Below are 18846 nucleotides of genomic sequence, written 5' to 3' on the forward strand. Positions count from 1 at the left end.
GCATCATTTGTCAAACCACGAATACTTCAAAAATAAGAGCAGAAGCCTGATATGAACTAAAATTAATATAAAAGTTGTCTGGAAATAAACTCTGAATGTTAGGTGAAATAACAGCAAGCAGTTAAAGGATATGTGCATTAATAAATGAAGAAGCTGTGAGTCCTCGCCGGGGACTATTTCAGCCCACATTAAAAAAACATGGAGAATAATTTGATACTTTTACATACTAAGACTAAAATGACCCCACATAAATTGTCAGGGGGCTATTTTGACACTTCACTTAATTTGTATCACATTCATGGATGCAAATGTGGTTTGATTATGTTTTTATCTTTCAATTTTTACCGGTAGATATCGAACAATCAGTGGATGGGCATAATGAGTATAAGGTCCTAGTGAGGATTGCTGATGCATGATGGGGATATAAGCCTTTTGCCGAGCAAGGGTCCCACGAAAAGCACATGGGACGAGTAAATGCCAACTATTTTAGAGATATTTGCTTTGGGTTGGTTAATAATGAGTTCATCGATCGCATATGTAATCTCAAAACTGCTCATGAGGTATGGATGAACCTTGGAAGTCATCCATAAGGGGACTAATCAAGTTGTGGAGTCCAAAATAAACATGCTTGTACATAACTGAGTTATTTGTGATGCTATTGGATTAGTACATTAACAAGATGTTACTGATTTACCATCTCTAACGAATTTCCTGTGTAAACCAAAAGATAACTTGTGAAATAAAGCTGAGGTGGAAAAGAAAAGAGAGAGACGATAGCTCAAAGGAGAAGGAAAACATTGCCATAGCTGAGCTTGAAAATGAAAACTTTTATCTCAAGACAATTGTCTCATTTGAGGGAGAAAAAAAAACTTCTAAAGATGCCCGCAAAAAATTCTTATATATTTACATATCTGACACGTAAATGTTCATATTTACACATATATCACTCAAATCTTTAATATCACATAAAAAACAACACTATTACCACTTTTTAAAAGTAAAAGCACATTTTCATGTATAGGTTTAAAGCTACAAAGTGCTATGTATGTAAATATGAAAGTTTAGTCGTGAGATATATAAATACATAAGATTTTTGCGCTATGTATGTAAATTTTCCAACATTTTTTCAAAGATAAAGTACAGCAACAAAAAAAAAAAAAAACCACATATGAGAAAGAATTTGTCTTTCAAGCGAAAAAAAACCTGGATCATTAATCATTGCAACTCCACATGGAGGGAAAACAAAAACGAAAAAATTTGATGCGACTCTGACACCTCATCAAGAGAGAAAAGAAGGTTATGAAGGCTGACCTGCCTGACAATTAGCCAGGATGAGATCAATGGCTAACAGATAAATGAGTTGACAAGTGATATTTCATGAGAGTGAATTTTGCTCTCTGAATTATTATAGCATCTTAAGCTTAAGAATAAAATTTTTCACATTAAAGAAATAACATAATTGGAACATTGAATATAAATAATTTTTAATTTTAAAATTCAAAATAATATTTCTAGAAAATAAATATCATATAAGGCAGAGATTGAACTTAACCAGGAAAATGTCGTTGAAGACAAGTCTTTAAGCAATTGAAATCCTGAAAAATAGCATATTAAATTATGCATTCACTTCCGTAAAGCAAGCCTCCATCAGCTTTTTCCCAGAACAAACCACCCGTAACTACAACGCTGTCTTGGCAATCTATAGCTCTTGATCCTCCTTTGTTGAATAAAAATGTAGCCAATTGCATTGCATGATAGCTAACTTGGCAATCCGCTGCTATTCTGCCTTCTATGTGCAAAACACTTGTTACTATTTTTTATGTAGAATGAATTGTGATTAATTATATTAAAAGTAATTTACATACGTAGTACACAATTCTTATGTATTTACAGATCTCACACCTAAACTTTCATATTTAAATATATAACACTTCGGTGCTTTAAACCTATGCAAGAAAAGGTGTATTTCACTTAAAAAGTGATAATCATGTTATCTTTGATATGATGTTAAAGATTTGAATGCTATATGTGCAAATATGAAACTTAAGGTGTGACGTATGTAGATACATAAGAATTATGTGCTACGTATGTAAATGCCCCTTAGATTAATTATCTTCCCATTTTTCTTCTTTTATGGACTATGCCTCTCCGACAAAGATTGTACCTCTTCTGCTCTTGGAATAAAAAAAAATGCATTCTTTGTTTTTTAAGTTTTTCATCACAGTATTGTAGACACACTTCTCCATTTTTGTCAAAATACTAACTCTACTTGATCATCTTAAGGATTTTTTTTTTTTTTTAACTTGAAACGTCATGATGGTTAAACATGAAATGTCCTTGGAAAGAAGATCCTCCTCTAGAGCCACACCTCTTCTCATGAATCAAAATCCCATGGCACTGCTATCAAAGAAGCTTTCTACAAGTTGCTGATTATCCAATTCAAACCAAAACTTTCTACAGTAGAAATCATCATTGGTGTAATTGCTCGAAAAAGAATTGTTTTGAATGCATTGAAAGTTCAAAACAATACAATCTTAAATCATGGACAATGAATGCTTTGATCATATGATAGGAATTATGCACATCACAAATAATTGGCATTGGGACCATCAAGGTCACTAGCACTAGTTTTAACTCATTTTTCTTGGTTCCTAAGCTTTCTTGGAAATTGCAATCAACTGATAAAAATATCACGAATATGAACTGTACTGCTACCTTTTTTACTGCTCGTTGAGAATTTAAGGATGGAATATCGGGGAGAATAGTTGTTTGAAATTCAACGTTGATGTACATGAAAAGTTGTCGTATACATATTCATGATTATTTTAACATGTGCAATATTTTATTTACTGCAATTGCTTATTCTAACATCTCCACTCCACTCAAAATTTTCGAGTTTTGATATTTTACTTGTATAATTTTCAATTGCATCTTTTTGAAAACACCCAACTCATTTTGAGGCTAAATTTGTTCATTGAAAGAATAGCAGACCCTGATTTAAAACATTAGGTAACAGCACATAAAAACTTTGTTTCACGTACAACTCAATTTCGTATATAACAAAAAATAGTTTAAAAATAACCACACAAATGATCGTAAAACATAAAATACTAACCACTGCTACTGAGAATTTGCTCATCAATTTGGAGCAACAACAAACTGTGTGTAGGTATAGTCAGTTATATAAAAGGAACATATAAAAGAGGACAAACACAGAACAATAAGAAGTTTTTATCCCACTAAATGGGGTCGATTACATAAATCATTTTTCTCCATTGAGTCCTATTGAGTGTTAGATTTTCATTTAATTATAATAAATTATAAAAGAGGAGGACAAGCACACATAATTAAAATTTCTGTTGCCACCAGAATGAGAGATTCCAGGAAAACAAGTAAAAGCTCAACCATGCACAAACAAACCGAGTATGTTTCCAGTAGTTTATTTTTTTGAGCGTGTTTCCAGTAGTTTGTTTGTAGCATAAATAAGAAAAATCAAATACGAAAAAAAGTAATACTAACTCTGATTCACGTTATAATGAAGTGAATTGTTTATACCTGCTCAAACAGTTGAATTGAGAGCATAAAAGGAGAGAATAATGATGACCTCCCAGCATGTTTTAACGTAGATTTTATTAGCAGAACTTTCTGCCAAAAAGAATGGAAATTTTTAAGAGTTTTCATGGGACTAGCGGTAAGACAAATAGCCATTCTTTAGACTTGCTTCCTGAAGACAGTAGCTTGCAAACTCCTTGTTAGCTGAGATCTACAGTAGGACTCACAGTCACAAATCTTAATCCATTCTACCTCATCAACAAAACTGAATAGTCCCACTCCTATGTTAAAGGTAATTAAAAGCACAGCCTGCAAAGTAAATGAAACAAGATTCTTAAAACTAAAAATTAAAACAGGAGAAGAATATAATACACTTTAACAGCAGAAAGTTGGATACCTTACAAAAAATATTTTGAAGATTAAGAAATCAATTTCCAGATAATAGAGCATTTGTTAAAGAATCTTCTATACCATAATCCAAAATTGCCATTGCTTCCCAATCTGATGCTGCAGCGTTGATAATTTCAGTTGTGCATCCGACAAAGCTTGAAAGGACGTGAACAATATGAGCATTGGAGACATCAGCATCAAGTTTTAGGATAAACAAATTTCATGTACAATTAGGAGAGAGGAATCTGAATATGTTCGTCATTCTACATCATATTCTTTGCAGGATGGTCCTGTCAACCATCTAAATCCCAACATCCTCACGAATCTTAATATGTTCAACATAATTTAGGCAATTTACACGTGAAAAACCACAACTGCAGTTCAGATTGCTGGCCAAATATTCGTACATATTTCAAAACCAATGCTTTTGCTGATCTCAAGAAAAGTGAATGATGTACTACGCTCTCATAAAATAGGAAAAATCAGCACAACATCCGTCTAGTTTCATTCTGGAGAGCAAATCGCCACATAAAAGATGTAATATGCATGGGAAAGTTACCTTGAAGCTTTAATGACCATAAAACTCAATAGAATGCCTCATAAGCCTCAATAATTACTTTTAATTTTAAAAGCTGAAGTTTTGAACTTCATTTACTCAAACAATGCTGCATAACAGATGTGGTCAGCATGATAACTGCTCCCATTTTTTCCATGGTTAAAGTGCTCCTTTGGAGCAAATTTATCCTTGCATTCGTTGATAAAGGGTCCCAGCACAGAATCCATCTATTGTAAACGATGACATGTTGGTGAGAAAGTTTCCTTATTGCTTTAATGATTGAAAGACTCCATGGCAGCTCTTATACGCCTCACTAATTCTTCTATATTGTGAAAATTGAAATTTAGAGCATCTTCAACCGAAGCAATGCTGCCACAACCACTATGTTCAAGTGCGGCAGAAGCCGCTGAAAGTGCATTCTGGGATTTCCTTGATGCTTCAAAAGCAAATATTGAAACGTTTGTCTGTAAAGATGTGATAAAGGCAATTAGGTACACATATAGACTTGAATAATTATAAAAAAGAACCTGTGAAAGATATTTTGAAGATGACAATAATTCTATTTAACCAAAACAGAAAAAGCTTAAAGCACAATCATATTATTAACTGTCCTTCGCACAATCAATAAAAAATTATAGTTCTTTGCGGTTGGAGTAAAACGCACTGCAACTCCAACCTAACCACTTATTAAATTCAACTTCAGAAGTCATCCCCATCATTCATTCAAACAGACGAGTAGATTATGAATCAATTCTAGCTTAAAGGGACCTTTCCCCATTCTCTAGACTTGTAAATGATTGAAAAACGAGGTATAACACGTGGTTGGACTGGCAGACTCACAAGCCCACCAACCTTATCAATACTGAAGGGATGGTCGGGCCCCTGTCAAGGACATATACTTAAGAAAAAGATACGAGAATAAAAGAATCGTCAACCTTTTTAATATGGTACATATAAGCAAAACTTCCCAATCTTGACACTAAGATGTGCAACCTTTAGATTTCATAATACTGGAATATTGATGTTATCTTAATGCAACAATCAATTTATCTTATTATTCACATAATAATTTACATCTTGGAAAAGGAGACAAATCTAGAGGAAAAAAAAAAAACAAGCATTCAAAAGTTAAAACAATAATATTCCGGTAACATGTGAGACTAGGGTAATTTACTCTTTTATATTCCAGTTAGGAAATCTATAGACTGCAAGCTTGCTCCCATGTTGTGATAACCAATTTTTGAGAAAACGGAGAAAATTTTTCGCAACTTAAATTATAACTCAATTTTTTCACACATCAGATTTCAATCGAAACGATTTTATAAAATTCTATAAGAAAAATCGATCACTTCCATATAAAACATCATAAGTTAATTATGAATAGATTGAGAGAATTAAAAATTTGAAGTTATAAGTTCAATTAAACAAATTAAACCTTAATTAACCCTCCCCAATCTCGCATTAATGTTCCCCACCGACTTACCAAACGTTAAATGCGTCGAATAGGGTAAATCTCTTTCCTGAATTCCCTCTGCCCCTCTCGGTTTCACTCATTCACCCTCCCTCCCTGTTCGATCGAGCCCTGCAAAAGCTCCTGTGAGGAGTTTCGATAGCAACTCAACCCTCAGACAAGAGTAGAGGCGACGAGCGGCCACCTGAGCATTGCACCTCTTCCCTATCTCCCATTTCCTTCCCTTCCCGCAAGCTTCTGCACGACTCTATACTGTAGCAGAGTCGCGATCAACAATTGGGCGCAATCTGCATTTTAAGGCTCCAGGGTAATTTTGGTGAGTACGAAACCCTACTTCATACTATTTGAGAGTTTCATTTTCTTTCTCTTGCTTCTACTTTGAGTTTTGACTCGTTTTTCGTGTCTTTCTCCTTTTCAGTAACTATCGAAGGAAATGATCTTGTGCTGAAAATGTAGAATGTGGTTTGCAAGCTTAGTAAGGTATTCTGACATGAATTCAATGTAGGAGTTTGAGACGATCAGAAGAAGGAAGAAGAAGAATTGGCTGCTTTGGAGAAGAGATGGTTGCCGAGAAGGCTATTTAAGGTATGTTTAGCAAATCATTCATATTTTTTTGATTAAATTAACTTTTTTAGCCAAAATATCTTTAAATCTGAAGTTAATTGTGGATTCTAGATAGTTTATCGGGGAGGCAGGTTAGAGGCGAGTGTAGACATTCACTGTAAAGCGACACTATAACTTTCAGGTAAATTAATCCTTAGTTAAGAATATTAGTTTGATTAACAGAAATTACTTGAGTCTTAAATTTTAATATTTTATCTTATAGGTTCGTAATCTCAACGTAAGAGTCACCGCAACCTCCAACAACCTGTCGAAGATTAAGATTTTAGCGTGACAACTGAGATGACTAATTGCATTTCTAAATTTTATTAATCTCCTTTAGTTTAGATTATATGTTTGACTTCATGTATTCCTTAGTTTAATCAGATCCTTCATATTGTTAGATAGAAAAGCTATGCATGAAAAACATAAAAGAAAAAGATGCACATGCATGAAAGATATGCATGAGATGAATGATATTTAGATAGATATGTAGAAAAGATATTCATAATATAAGTAAGAGATACATAAGATAAATATATGAATAATATGAAAGTTATGTGTAATGAATAGCTACACAGCAGAATAAGTATGCATGTTAGTAGATGCATGAAAATGTCTTAGAATAATATATGTTGTGCAAAATAAAATAATTTATAAATGAGTGCTTGTATGTGCATGTTCAGAGGGAGATTTCACCCCCTAATGGTAACAACAGAGGACTCTAGTGCACCAGCGCCACCCCGAACAATTTTGATGGTTAGTTCACTAACAGCCGTGCCGACAAAATAATATCGGTCAAGGACGAGTAAACCAGAGCTTACCTCTCCAGACAATTATAATATTTATATTACTAACCGCTAAGCCAATATGATAATATCGGCTAAGGGTCTTTCCACCCTAGATAATTGTGATATGTAAATCACTAACCATTGTGCCAACGGGAGCCGACATGACAATATCAGCCAAGGATGTGTTAAGTTTATTAACGCTAATCATCACAGAGATAAATATGTATGTAAAGTTTAAAGTAAAAATAAATTTAAAGTAAATGCTTATAGAAGATTGAGTATGTTCATTTAGAAAAGATAATTGATGCATACATTGACATATATCACAATACTAATAAATATATATATATTAGAGTGCTTAAAAAATATAAAAAAACTAGCATATTATAAGATTTCTTATAGACTTGCTTGCATATTGAATTTTTTTCATTAGATTACTATAGTTTAGAAGTGTGATTACTCCTGAACTATCTTTAGATAACTCATTATGTTGTTTTAATATTATTTTTAAGTTTTAAACATTTGAACAAGATCAATAAAAGAGAAGCAAATGTGAAGATGATAACAAACAAAAATGTATAAATTTCCACTTGTTAATTTTAATTATTTTTTTAGTTGTTATTTCATGTATTATTTGAATATTAAATTGTTAGTATTAAATTTAGAATAACAGAGAATTAAATTCCACCATCCGACTGTCCATTCTCGTCTTGGTTAACTCTAAACCCCGAGCTAGGTCGTAATAGAGTGTTATCAGAGCAAAGTTTTAGATCAAAATGGAGGTTTAGATTAAATAACATGAATCTTAATGAAAAAGCCAATAGGATAATATGATTAAGTTATTAAGTTAAAAATAATATAAATTAAAAATTTTAATTGAGTTTAATTAAATTAAATGATTGTTATTTTAGAACTATGGATGATCTAGAAGAAGAGGTTAGAGATGAGAATATAGAATTTGTTATATCCCAGAATGTTATAGTCAATACTAGTGCTTTCTCTGATATGATGAATGTTATGACTCGGTTGATTAAGAATTTTCAATCTCAAGCTAGTATTAGTGGAAGAACACCAATGGATAAATAATTAAAACTTTTTCAAGAAATGAGACCAACTTTGTTTTATGGAGCAGGGGGGTCAGTGGAAGCAAAAAAATTAGCTATTGAGAGAAGAGAAAATCATAGATGACATGTTATGTCCACCAGAGAGAAGCGTTGCCCTTGTCAATTTTGCTTCTGAGGGAGAAGCTAAGAGAAGGTGGCTAGGACAGATGCATGAGAAGTTTGGAGATAGAACCAACCACTTGGTATAGTGGGACGGGATTGTAAAAACCTTCAGAGATTGGTTTGTACCACTGTCAGCTAGAAGACAGATGCAAGATAAATTGATTAGGTTGGTGCAAGAAGATCAATTGGTTATTTAATAAGAAGCGAATTTTAGTATCTTATTGAGATATGCACCCCAACTTATTCTAAATACAGAGGAGACACGCTACAGATTTTTTTCTGGACTGAAAGATTTAAACAGGCAACCACTAATGCCACTTAAGATTGAAGGCTATTCAGTATTAGTGGAGCAAACTCTGAAGCATAGAGACATGCATGGGAGAAAGAGTTCATAAAAAGTGGCACCAACAATTCATTTAGGAGAAGGAGGTCTAGTGGGAAGAAGATGAAGTCCTGCACTAGTGTAGTTGTTAGCCAGGCTGGCAGTAGCACTATACAGCCTTGTGTTAAGTGTGGGAAGTAGCGTCGCGATGAATATTTACTTGGGTTGAGTGTGTGTTACTTATGCAGACGACCTGAACATCAGAGGAGAAATTGCCCTAATGCTATGCAGAAATCCACATTAGATTTTCATGCAGGAAGGGATCCAGTTAAGAGGAATTTTCAGGAATGATCTGTTTCTAGAAGTGACCAACAAAGGATAATAAAAGCTGATACTGTGGCTCGTAAGGAGAAATCAAGACAAAATGTTCGCCCAAGAGTTTATTCCTTAACTCCTCAAGAATCAAAAGAGTCTATTGCCAATGTGTTCATACATAGTTTGATAGATGATTTGTCTTTTGAGTATTATGTTGGATTTATCAGATGTATAGTTTATTACATATGTTTTAGTTACCACTTCACAAGAAACAAAGTTTTGTATTCACTTTTGTTTCATCTTCATAGTTGATGTGAAGTTCATGAGTTTCGAGGACAAAATTTTATAAGTAGGGGAGATTGTAATAACCAATTTTTGAGAAAATGAAAAATATTTTTGGCGACTTAAATTGTACCTCAATTTTTGCACCCTCGAATTTCAATTGAAACAAATTTACAAAATGCTACACGAAAAATCAATTAGTTACATATAAAACATCATAAGTTCATTATGAATAGATTGAGAGAAACAAAAAATTAAAATTATAAATTTAATTAAACAAATAAAACCTTAATTAACTTTCCTACTCTCGCATTACTGTTCCCCACCGACATACCGGACGTTAAATACGTCGAATAGGGTAAAGTTCTCAAAATTTCTTTCCCCGCTTCTGAATTCCCTCTGCCCCTCTTTGTTTCACTTGTTCACCATCATGCCCTGTTCGATCGAGCTCGACAAAAGCTCCTGTGAAAAGCTGCAATCACAGCTCATTCCGCAAATGAGAGCAGAGGCGACGAACGGTCACCTAAGCAATGCACCTCTTCCCCATCTCTCGTTTCCTTCCCTTCTCGTAAGCTTCTAATCGACTCTGCACTGTAGCTGGGTCACGATCGACAACTGGGCAGCCCATAGAGTGCTGCAATCAGGGGCTCTGAGGAATTTTTGGTAAGTACGGAACACTATTTCATACTATTTAAAGTTTCATATTCTTTCTCTTGCTTCCATTTTGAGTTTTGTCTGGTTTTTCTGGCCTTTTTTCCTTTACAGTAACTGTTAAAGGCATCGAACTTGTGCTGATAGTGTCGAATGTGAATTGCGAGCTCAGCAAGGTATTTTAACACGAAATCAACGAAGGAAAAAAGTGTTTGAGAAGCTAAGAAGGGAGAAGAGAAATTGGCTAATATGAGAAGAGTTGTTTGCCGATAAGGCTGTTTAAGGTATATTTTAGCAAATCATTTATATTTTTTTGTTAAATTATTTTTTTTGGCCAATATCTTTAAATCTGAAGTTGATTGTGGATTCTAGGTTGTCTATCGGGGCGGCAGGTCCAAGACGAGTGTGGACATTCATTGTCAAGCGACGTTGTAATTTTCGGGTAAATAAATCCTAAGTTAAAAAGATTAATTTGATTAAGAGACATTACTTGAGCATTAAAGTTGAATATTATGTCTTAAAGATTATTAATCTCAACGTAAAAGTTACCGCAACATCCAACTAATTATCGAAAATTAAGAGTTTAACATGACAACTGAGGTGAGTAATTGCATTTCTAAATTCCAGTAATTTTTTTTTATTTCAGATTATATGTTTGACTTTATGTATGCCTTAGTTTAATCACAGTCTTCTTATTATTAGATAGGAAAGACATGGATGATAAGCATAATAGGAAAAAATGTGTATGCATGAAATATATACATGAGATGAATGATATTTAGATAGACATTATATGTAAAATAGACATGTAAGAAAAATATTCATGATATAAGTAAGAGATATGCATGAAATAGATATAAGTAAAATCTACGCATGAAATAGATATAAGTAAAATCTACGCATGAAATAGATATATGAATGATATGAAAGTTATGTTTGATAAATAGTTACACAACAGAATAAATATGCATTTTAGTAGATGCATAAAAATGTCTCAAAATAATATATGCTATACAAAATGAAATAGTTTATATATGAATGCTTGGACGTGTATATTCAAAGGATGATTTCAACCCCTGATGGTACAGGCAGGGGATGCTAGTGGACCCGCACACGTGGTTTTCTACCACCCCAGACAATTGTGATTGTTATTTCACTAACCATTGTACCGATGAGATAATATCGGTCAGAGATGAGTAAACCAGAGCTTACCTCATTAGACAAATGTAATTTTTTACATTACTAATTGTTTTGCCGATAGGATAATATCGGCCAGAGGCAGATAAGAGTATTTTCACCCAAACAATTACGATGTGTAGATCGCTAACCGATGCGCCGACAGGAGTCGATGGGACAATATCGACCAAGGGTGTGTTAAGCTTGCTGACGGTGATCCTCACAGATAAATGTGTATGTAAAGTATAAAATAAATCTAAATTAAATGCTTATAGAAGATTGAGTATGCTCATTTAGAAAAGATGATTGATGCATGCATTAGCATATATCAAATTGCTTATTAGTATATATATTAGATTGCTTATAAAATATGAAATACAAGCAAATTATAAAATTTCTTATAGACTCGCATGCATCTTAAATTCTTCTCATTGAATTACTATAGTTTAGAAGTATGATTACTTTTAGGTTATCTTTAGATAACTCATTATATTATTTTAATATTATTTTTAGAGTTTAAATATTTAAACAAGACGAATAGAAGTTGAGCAAATGTGTAATACAAGACGAGAACAACAAACAAAAATGTACAAATTTCCACTTGTTGATTTTAATTGCTTTCTTTAGTGACTCTTTCATTTATTATTTAAATATTAAATTTTTAGTAATAAAATTAGAATAACAAACAATTGATTTCTATCATTCGACCGTCCGTTCCCGTTTTGGTTAACTCCAAGTCCCGGGCCAGGTCATGACACATGTTTTCTCATAAACCTCAATCATTGCATAAGCATATTCTTATATGGATTGATGCAATTTTGTAGTAATAGTTTTATAATTTCTCAAGTGCAACGGACTTAAAATGATTTGGTTGGCTTCATGATCTAAATGGTTCATTCATTATAAAAGTTTTGTATGGTAAATAATGCAGGAGTTCAAAATGATAATGCTACACATTGTTCCATTTAAATCTTTAATCAAGCTTACTGTTGTTTTCATATACCCTTTGAAATATTTCAAGCTATTTCCAGCTCAAAGATGCATTTCATAAAGTAATTCATTTAATTTAAATGACGTTGTTTGAAAGACTTTTAAAGGTAGATGGGCCAGTTTAGTGGACTTTTATAAACGATTGCTCTGATCCTGAAATTTGAATCCAGGATAAACTGTTTCCTATTTTCAGAAACAGGTGAAGCGATTATTTTCTAGTTTCCCAACCCCATATGCCTATTAATGACAGACCAACTGGAGAGCAATCCAACATATGAAATGAAGGGTTGAGTGGTTAATAGTTGATCATTTGAAGATTATTAAAGTGATTTCCTCTTCAAATTTTAGACTAATCTCTCTTTCGACCTTTTTAGTTTTATAGTCATTTTCAAATGTATATTTGTAATCTTATAGAAGAGAGAATATGTGTTTTGTTGTAAGATATTTACCATAAACGCCACCAAAGCCAAGAATTATTTTCAGAAGGTAATCAACTATAACTTTTACTGGATATTCTGAGCCCATAAGGATAGGACTTTGTACTTCTACTTGCCATGTGCGAAGTAGAGAGTGGCAGGTTTATAGGCTACTCCTTTGTTAAGGAAAAGCGTTCTCGTCATAAAGACAGATTGAAGTGGAAACAAAACCAGGTAGCTTAGGTGTAGATTGGTCTAAATATTATATTATACATTTCTCTAAAATTAGATTAACTTTCTTTTAGTATTTACTTGCTTGAATAGATTTTTTTCATTTTAATGTGTTGATTGGCAATTAATCTCATTTATGCTCTTGCATTGGGTTTGATTGCACTTACAGTTTTAAACAGTTGATTAAAATTTCATGTGCTACTACACCTCAATGGAATTTCATTAATAAGCTTCCAAATCGATCACTCATAAGTTAGTATTGTATATATATTTTATAATTATACTTAGGTTGTATTTTCTCTTGTATATACTGTGCATGAGTTTGAACTGAATGGTTAAAAAAAAAAAAAAAAAACAATTGAGTGCGAATTTCCATCACACATCCAAGCATGCAAAAAATTAAAACAAGGAAATCTATGTAATCATGCCTTTTGATGCATACATTACAGCAGTAGCATAATGAAAGAAATAGAAGTAGCTGAAAGTAAAATCTGAACCTTAAATCATCCCTAGCATATATAAGAGAGCCGTGTTTAAATGAATATAGTTGGCACTACAGTTGTATGTTCAAAATTGCTATAAATAAACAAAAAAATTTTTGCATAGCCAAAATATTGTCAAGTTCCTATATTAAGAAATAATTACTATTCAAACACACATTTACTAGCAAAATTTGCAAGAGCTGTTGACTCAGAAACAACAATCAGTTATCAAGACAATAAAAAGCAACTTACCCAGTCAAGCCAACGGGAAAAGGTAGCTCTGGAAACTACACCACGAATACCGGTATTTTGAAGAGAACTAGCAACCTTAGAATAAGTGACCTTTTCTAGTGCACCTGGCTGATTCAAGTTATCGAGGTCAGAAGCAGACGATGAAGGTGAGCCATCTGTACAGAATATCAAAACAACAATGTCAAGTAAAGGTCTCATAATCACGTCACAGTAAATATAACAAGGTGAGAAAGAACTTGAGAAAAAATACATTTGTACGGTCAATACTTTAGAACAATTGCCATGCCCAAAAAATGCAAGGAAAAAAAAAAACATAATGCATCCGGTCAAGCAGATTAGTCAAATTCTGTCTACTTTCATGGTAAGTTGTAACACTTAATTGGCGTCCTGGGAGGGAGGGAGGGAGACCTGTAATGAAGTAGTCAAAAGAAATGCTTTTCATGGCATAAATTAGAGCAAACAAAAATTCCAAACATTCTTATAAACCAGAAATCAAAGCCATCAAAAGGTCACTTTTGAAACCATGACTATGTCATGAATGCACATGTGTAGTGCAGCACAACAATGTGTGTGCATTATCATGTTCTATGCTTTAGCACATGGATTATAGGTTAAGTTTGTGACTCATGAGCCTATCACATGTAACGTGTTTCATCTCAAAACTTGTTATCGGGAAGGCTCATAAGATTTACACAAAGAGGATTAAGATGTTACGGTCACAATTTGCATGCATTGTGACTCTTCTTCTAATGTCTCATGCAACACTTACTTTTTTCCTCATTGTAGATGCAAAGCTATGCGAGATGCAAAATTTACCTCAACTTACCATAGATCCATATGAATAATAGGGGACGTGGGGAAAAAGCTTTTGATCACATAAAGTGCACGAGGTTATTTTGATGATAACAAATACATGTTTGGAGATTTGAATGATCCTTTAAGTAATTTGAGGATTAGCCAGTTGTTCGAATTAAAGAATTCTATGGATACTTTTGAACTTTGTCTGGAACTCAAAATGATCAAGTCAAACCCATTGAAGGCCTAAAGAATCTCCAAAATTATTAAGTTTGAAATTATATCGAATGCAATCAAAATTTATCTTTAATTCAATTATATGATTTAGTATATGTTATGAACTTTCACAAAAAATTTGGAGTAAATTTCATCAACATATTTATAATTGTTGGGAATAATTTTTTTATATCTTAAATTTTTATTAAATATATATACTAATTTTATAACTATAAATTTCACTGACATTTTTAATATCATTAAATTCACCTGATTTCATACATATAAAATCATACAGTATTTATATTCTTTCTATTTAAACTAGTTAAGAATGATATTAGTTAATTCACAAAATATATATTTTAATTATGTTGAAGTTTTTCTTCTGATGGGTACAAACTTTATGTTACTATTGTAAAAATGCTTTCAAACTCATACGGAAACTGCCTCGCGTTTGCATTAATGCACGTACATTTTGTTTAATTCAAAATATTTTGTTGCAATCCATCGTTTTATTTTTTTCAAACAAAGCGGGCAGCACTAATACAATATTTTTGCTTTTACTATTTTTCCTTCTTTAGCTAAATACTTTTCAATCATCCTTACTTCGCATAGCCAGCATAGAAGATGTAACCCAATGAAACTTGGATTATGAATGATGAAAATCAGATTTAAATAAGTTGTTCTCACAAAAATTAAATTCCTCGGAGGTTATAACTGAGTTAGATTTGGCAAATTATGAGCATTCTCATTGCAAGTTACCCCAACCAACATTGGAAGCACAAAAGAATAAAAAATAAAAAATAAAAAAACCTCTCTCATAAATACATGTCTAGATATTCCATGTTTCCATGAACAAAAGTATAACCCAGTGTTATCAAAGTACAGAGCACAATGCGATGTCCAAGGATTTATTTTAGCTTCAAAGCGCAAAGTAGTGTTTTATTAACTAAAACACTAATAGACTATATAAAACTATCAATGTATAAATACCTTCACTAACAATTATACAATATTAAAAAAGTTGATGCAATACCTAACTTGAAGGCAAACATTAATGGTGAACCGACAAATTAAAATCTCGAACAATTTCTAATAGTTTGTTGTAATAATTAAAAAATTAAAATTACAAAGAAATTCTTATAACTTTAAATAAAATATAAATTTTAAAGCTTAAATAAACTAATAAAATCTCATGATTCATAAAACAAGCTAAATTAATTTAGTAGCGCTTTATGCCTTCTCACTAAACTAAGAATAGAACCAACTGTTTTGCTTTAGCACTTCAAAGCACGATTAAACAAAGCTAAGCAGGTATCACATGTTTCGCTTTTCTTTGCACATGAATTGGGCTTTTAAAAACATTGGTATAACCTTTTACATCATAAGAGAATAGATGTATAATAAAAGTATTAATCAAGGTTTTTTGGGTGAGAAAATTGCTACAAAATAATCTTTTTAGTGTTCAGTAAAATCAAACCACGCTTCACATAAACAGGCAAAGCTCAGCCAAAAATTTTATGCTTCGCCTTGTAAGAATAAAAAAAAAATTTATTGAGGACTAAAAGAAAGGAGCCAAAAGATTTAAAGCAGGCAAGTTCATTGAGCCAAGCTATCAGCTGGCAATCTCACATAAAAAAAAAAAAAAAATACAGGAAAATTAGGACAATTAACAAATAAAAACAAATGACATTGCGCAAGACCAGTGATCAGCGGAAAAAAAAAAGAAAATGTCAAGAAGAAAAAAACTTTATTCTGCTAACCTTGTAAAAATGTCTGCACGGTTGCTTGCAGTTCATGGTAGTCCTTAGATACAACATAACACTTGAAAAATGCAACCTTGAAATAAGCCACTTCCATACATTTATATGCCAATGCAGCAAAAGCCATGTCCTTCTTTTTTTCATATTCACGTGCACAAAACCTATAAAAATGAAAGAAGCAATCAACCCCTAAAGAATAACATGGAGAAGGGATGGAATTCATTAATTTATGTTTTGAGAATTATGAATGCTTCATGATAGAATATGAATTAAATTGCAAGAAAACTAAAATTAGGCAGGAAGTGAAGAAGCTCATCTTAGGCTTTGTTGTGAATGAGTTCGTGCAAGAAAGCAAGAGTGGTGCAGTTATATCCCACTGCATCTTCAAATGAGGCATTAAAACATTCATCATACTACCATTTGACCCTGAAAACCTCTCTTAACTCCACACAAACATGCTCTGGAAACCAAAAGAGGGGGTTTGACCTTGGTAAGGAGAGGGCAAAGGAGAGAATTGAGGAGTTTGGATTGGCAACATGAAACATAATTTCAGTCCATGCTTCACGTTTTCAACCACAAATTTTGAAAAAGATAAAAGAAACTTTATCACCCACAGTCTGATAAAAAAAAACAAAAATATTAAGGCAGAACTGCAAAAACATGCGTTTGCAAGGGCATGCTTGTAAGAAGGATGAAGTATCTCCATTCTTCAAAATAGAAAAAAAAAGAAGCAATAAACTGAGGTGCTGCAATGTTGTGTTGATAATGAGAAGCTACTAGGTGAAACAGGAAAGAACAAGAGGCAAGAAAGAATGCAGCATTCAGCTCTAAGAATATCATATCCAACAGAATGATATAAGCTTGAGAAGTACGTCAAATTTTGTGAAACCAATTAATATTCTAGTAAAATTGATCACGGTGGATCATTTTGAATTGCATAGATTATTAACCAGTTCTATCAGTGCATCCCAACTCTTTAATTAAGATCCTTCACAAACTTGCATCCCATTATTGAAACAAAGAGCCCAAAACATGGCGAAAATAGTGCCTCCTTACCAGGAATTAAAAAGAAAAAATCAAAATATTAGGGCCCTAAGTTGATCTAGATATGTGACAACTTTTGGAAGATGTTAGGCTCGTTTAACTATTGAATTTTCATCAAACCTATATTATGCATCTATTTTGCATTAAGTTATTAATGTGATATCTAAAAATCCTTTATGGATTATATTGTATTCATGTGATTTTAGGCCGACTTTCATTTAGTATATTGAATTTTCGATAACAATACTTAAAGAGTTCACCCTCTTATGAAGACTTTATAATTTAGCTCAAGGTTCCTTATAGGCACAACTCCCATGAATAATAATCCTCTCAATCAGTAGAGAGAAGTTTTTTTTATTAAGGTTATCCTATAGGCTCAACAATACATTACTCATAAGTAGCAATAAACAGAATGGGAAAATTAAACATTTATCAATATTAGCCTAAAGTGCATTATAGAGAAATGTTTATAACCGCGATAAACATCATGATTATCCTCTCGAAGTTGTAATCGAATCTACTTGTTTTTTGACCCAAATTAACCAAAAATTCATTATCAACAATCATAGATTGATTCTTCTAAGGGGACCTCATAGATCTAAAGAGAAGTTTAATGAAAGCGATACTCTTAAACTAATAGTGACTAACATAACACGTTGGGAAATATTCAGGCTTATGATGAGATTGTAATATGATATCAACATGATAATTAGGTTAATCAACCAGCCAAGAGATGCAAGCTACATTCTTACTCGCGTGAGATTTTTGACAGTGAACATATGAATGCACTTGACATAGCATTATATTATTGTAAGCTTTGATCAACTTTAAATTGATCATCTTTGACAAGTTGATAAGTAGGATGGATGGATAAATGCTTTAAGCTTACAAGTGTTTAGATAACGCGACGGGAAGGAAAGAACACTACGTGGGCTAAAATAAAGAAGGAAATGCAAAAAAAATACCTGCCACCCAACTATCACCAGGATACTGTTGACCTCAATTTTCGTGAGGTCTAGTCTTCCGCTTAGGGTTTAGGATCTAGCCTTAGGAATCTCCCTTCGACTATCTTAGAACCTTAGAAATGGGACCCGCCTCATTCTAGAAATTCAACCCGCTTCGGTACTCTTTTGTGGTTTCGCGTGTGTGGTATCGACTTCTAACACTTAGAAGGATGAAACCAACATGAGAAACCCAAAAGGGATCCCTATAGGACGATCGATCGCGGGTCGAAATTTTGTAAAATTTGAATTTTCGACGCGTTTTTGACCCGATTGTCGACGACGTCGTCCGAGCGACCCCGGATGACGAAACGGACCGCGCCA

General features: G+C 32.9%; 1 protein-coding gene across 5 annotated transcripts in view; it reads right to left on the reverse strand.

Annotated features, from left to right (window-relative positions):
- Positions 1-3691: 3691 nt before the first annotated feature.
- Positions 3692-18846, reverse strand: part of LOC110037325 — a 40009-nt gene continuing 24854 nt past the window's right edge. For 3 of the 5 annotated variants that reach the window (XM_020741943.1, XM_020741940.1, XM_020741945.1), the window contains 4 exons: positions 16478-16638; positions 13704-13858; positions 3950-4962; positions 3692-3861 (listed from right to left, as the gene is read on the reverse strand). In XM_020741943.1, the coding sequence (XP_020597602.1) occupies positions 4771-4962; positions 13704-13858; positions 16478-16638 (508 nt within the window). In that variant the 3' untranslated portion in view covers positions 3692-3861; positions 3950-4770. The remainder of the gene's footprint in view (positions 3862-3949; positions 4963-13703; positions 13859-16477; positions 16639-18846) is intronic. The other 2 variants (XM_020741942.1, XM_020741941.1) reach the window with 2 other exon arrangements.

Source organism: Phalaenopsis equestris, unplaced genomic scaffold (genome assembly GCF_001263595.1).
Source record: "Phalaenopsis equestris unplaced genomic scaffold, ASM126359v1 Scaffold218760, whole genome shotgun sequence".
Taxonomy (NCBI): Eukaryota; Viridiplantae; Streptophyta; class Magnoliopsida; order Asparagales; family Orchidaceae; genus Phalaenopsis; species Phalaenopsis equestris.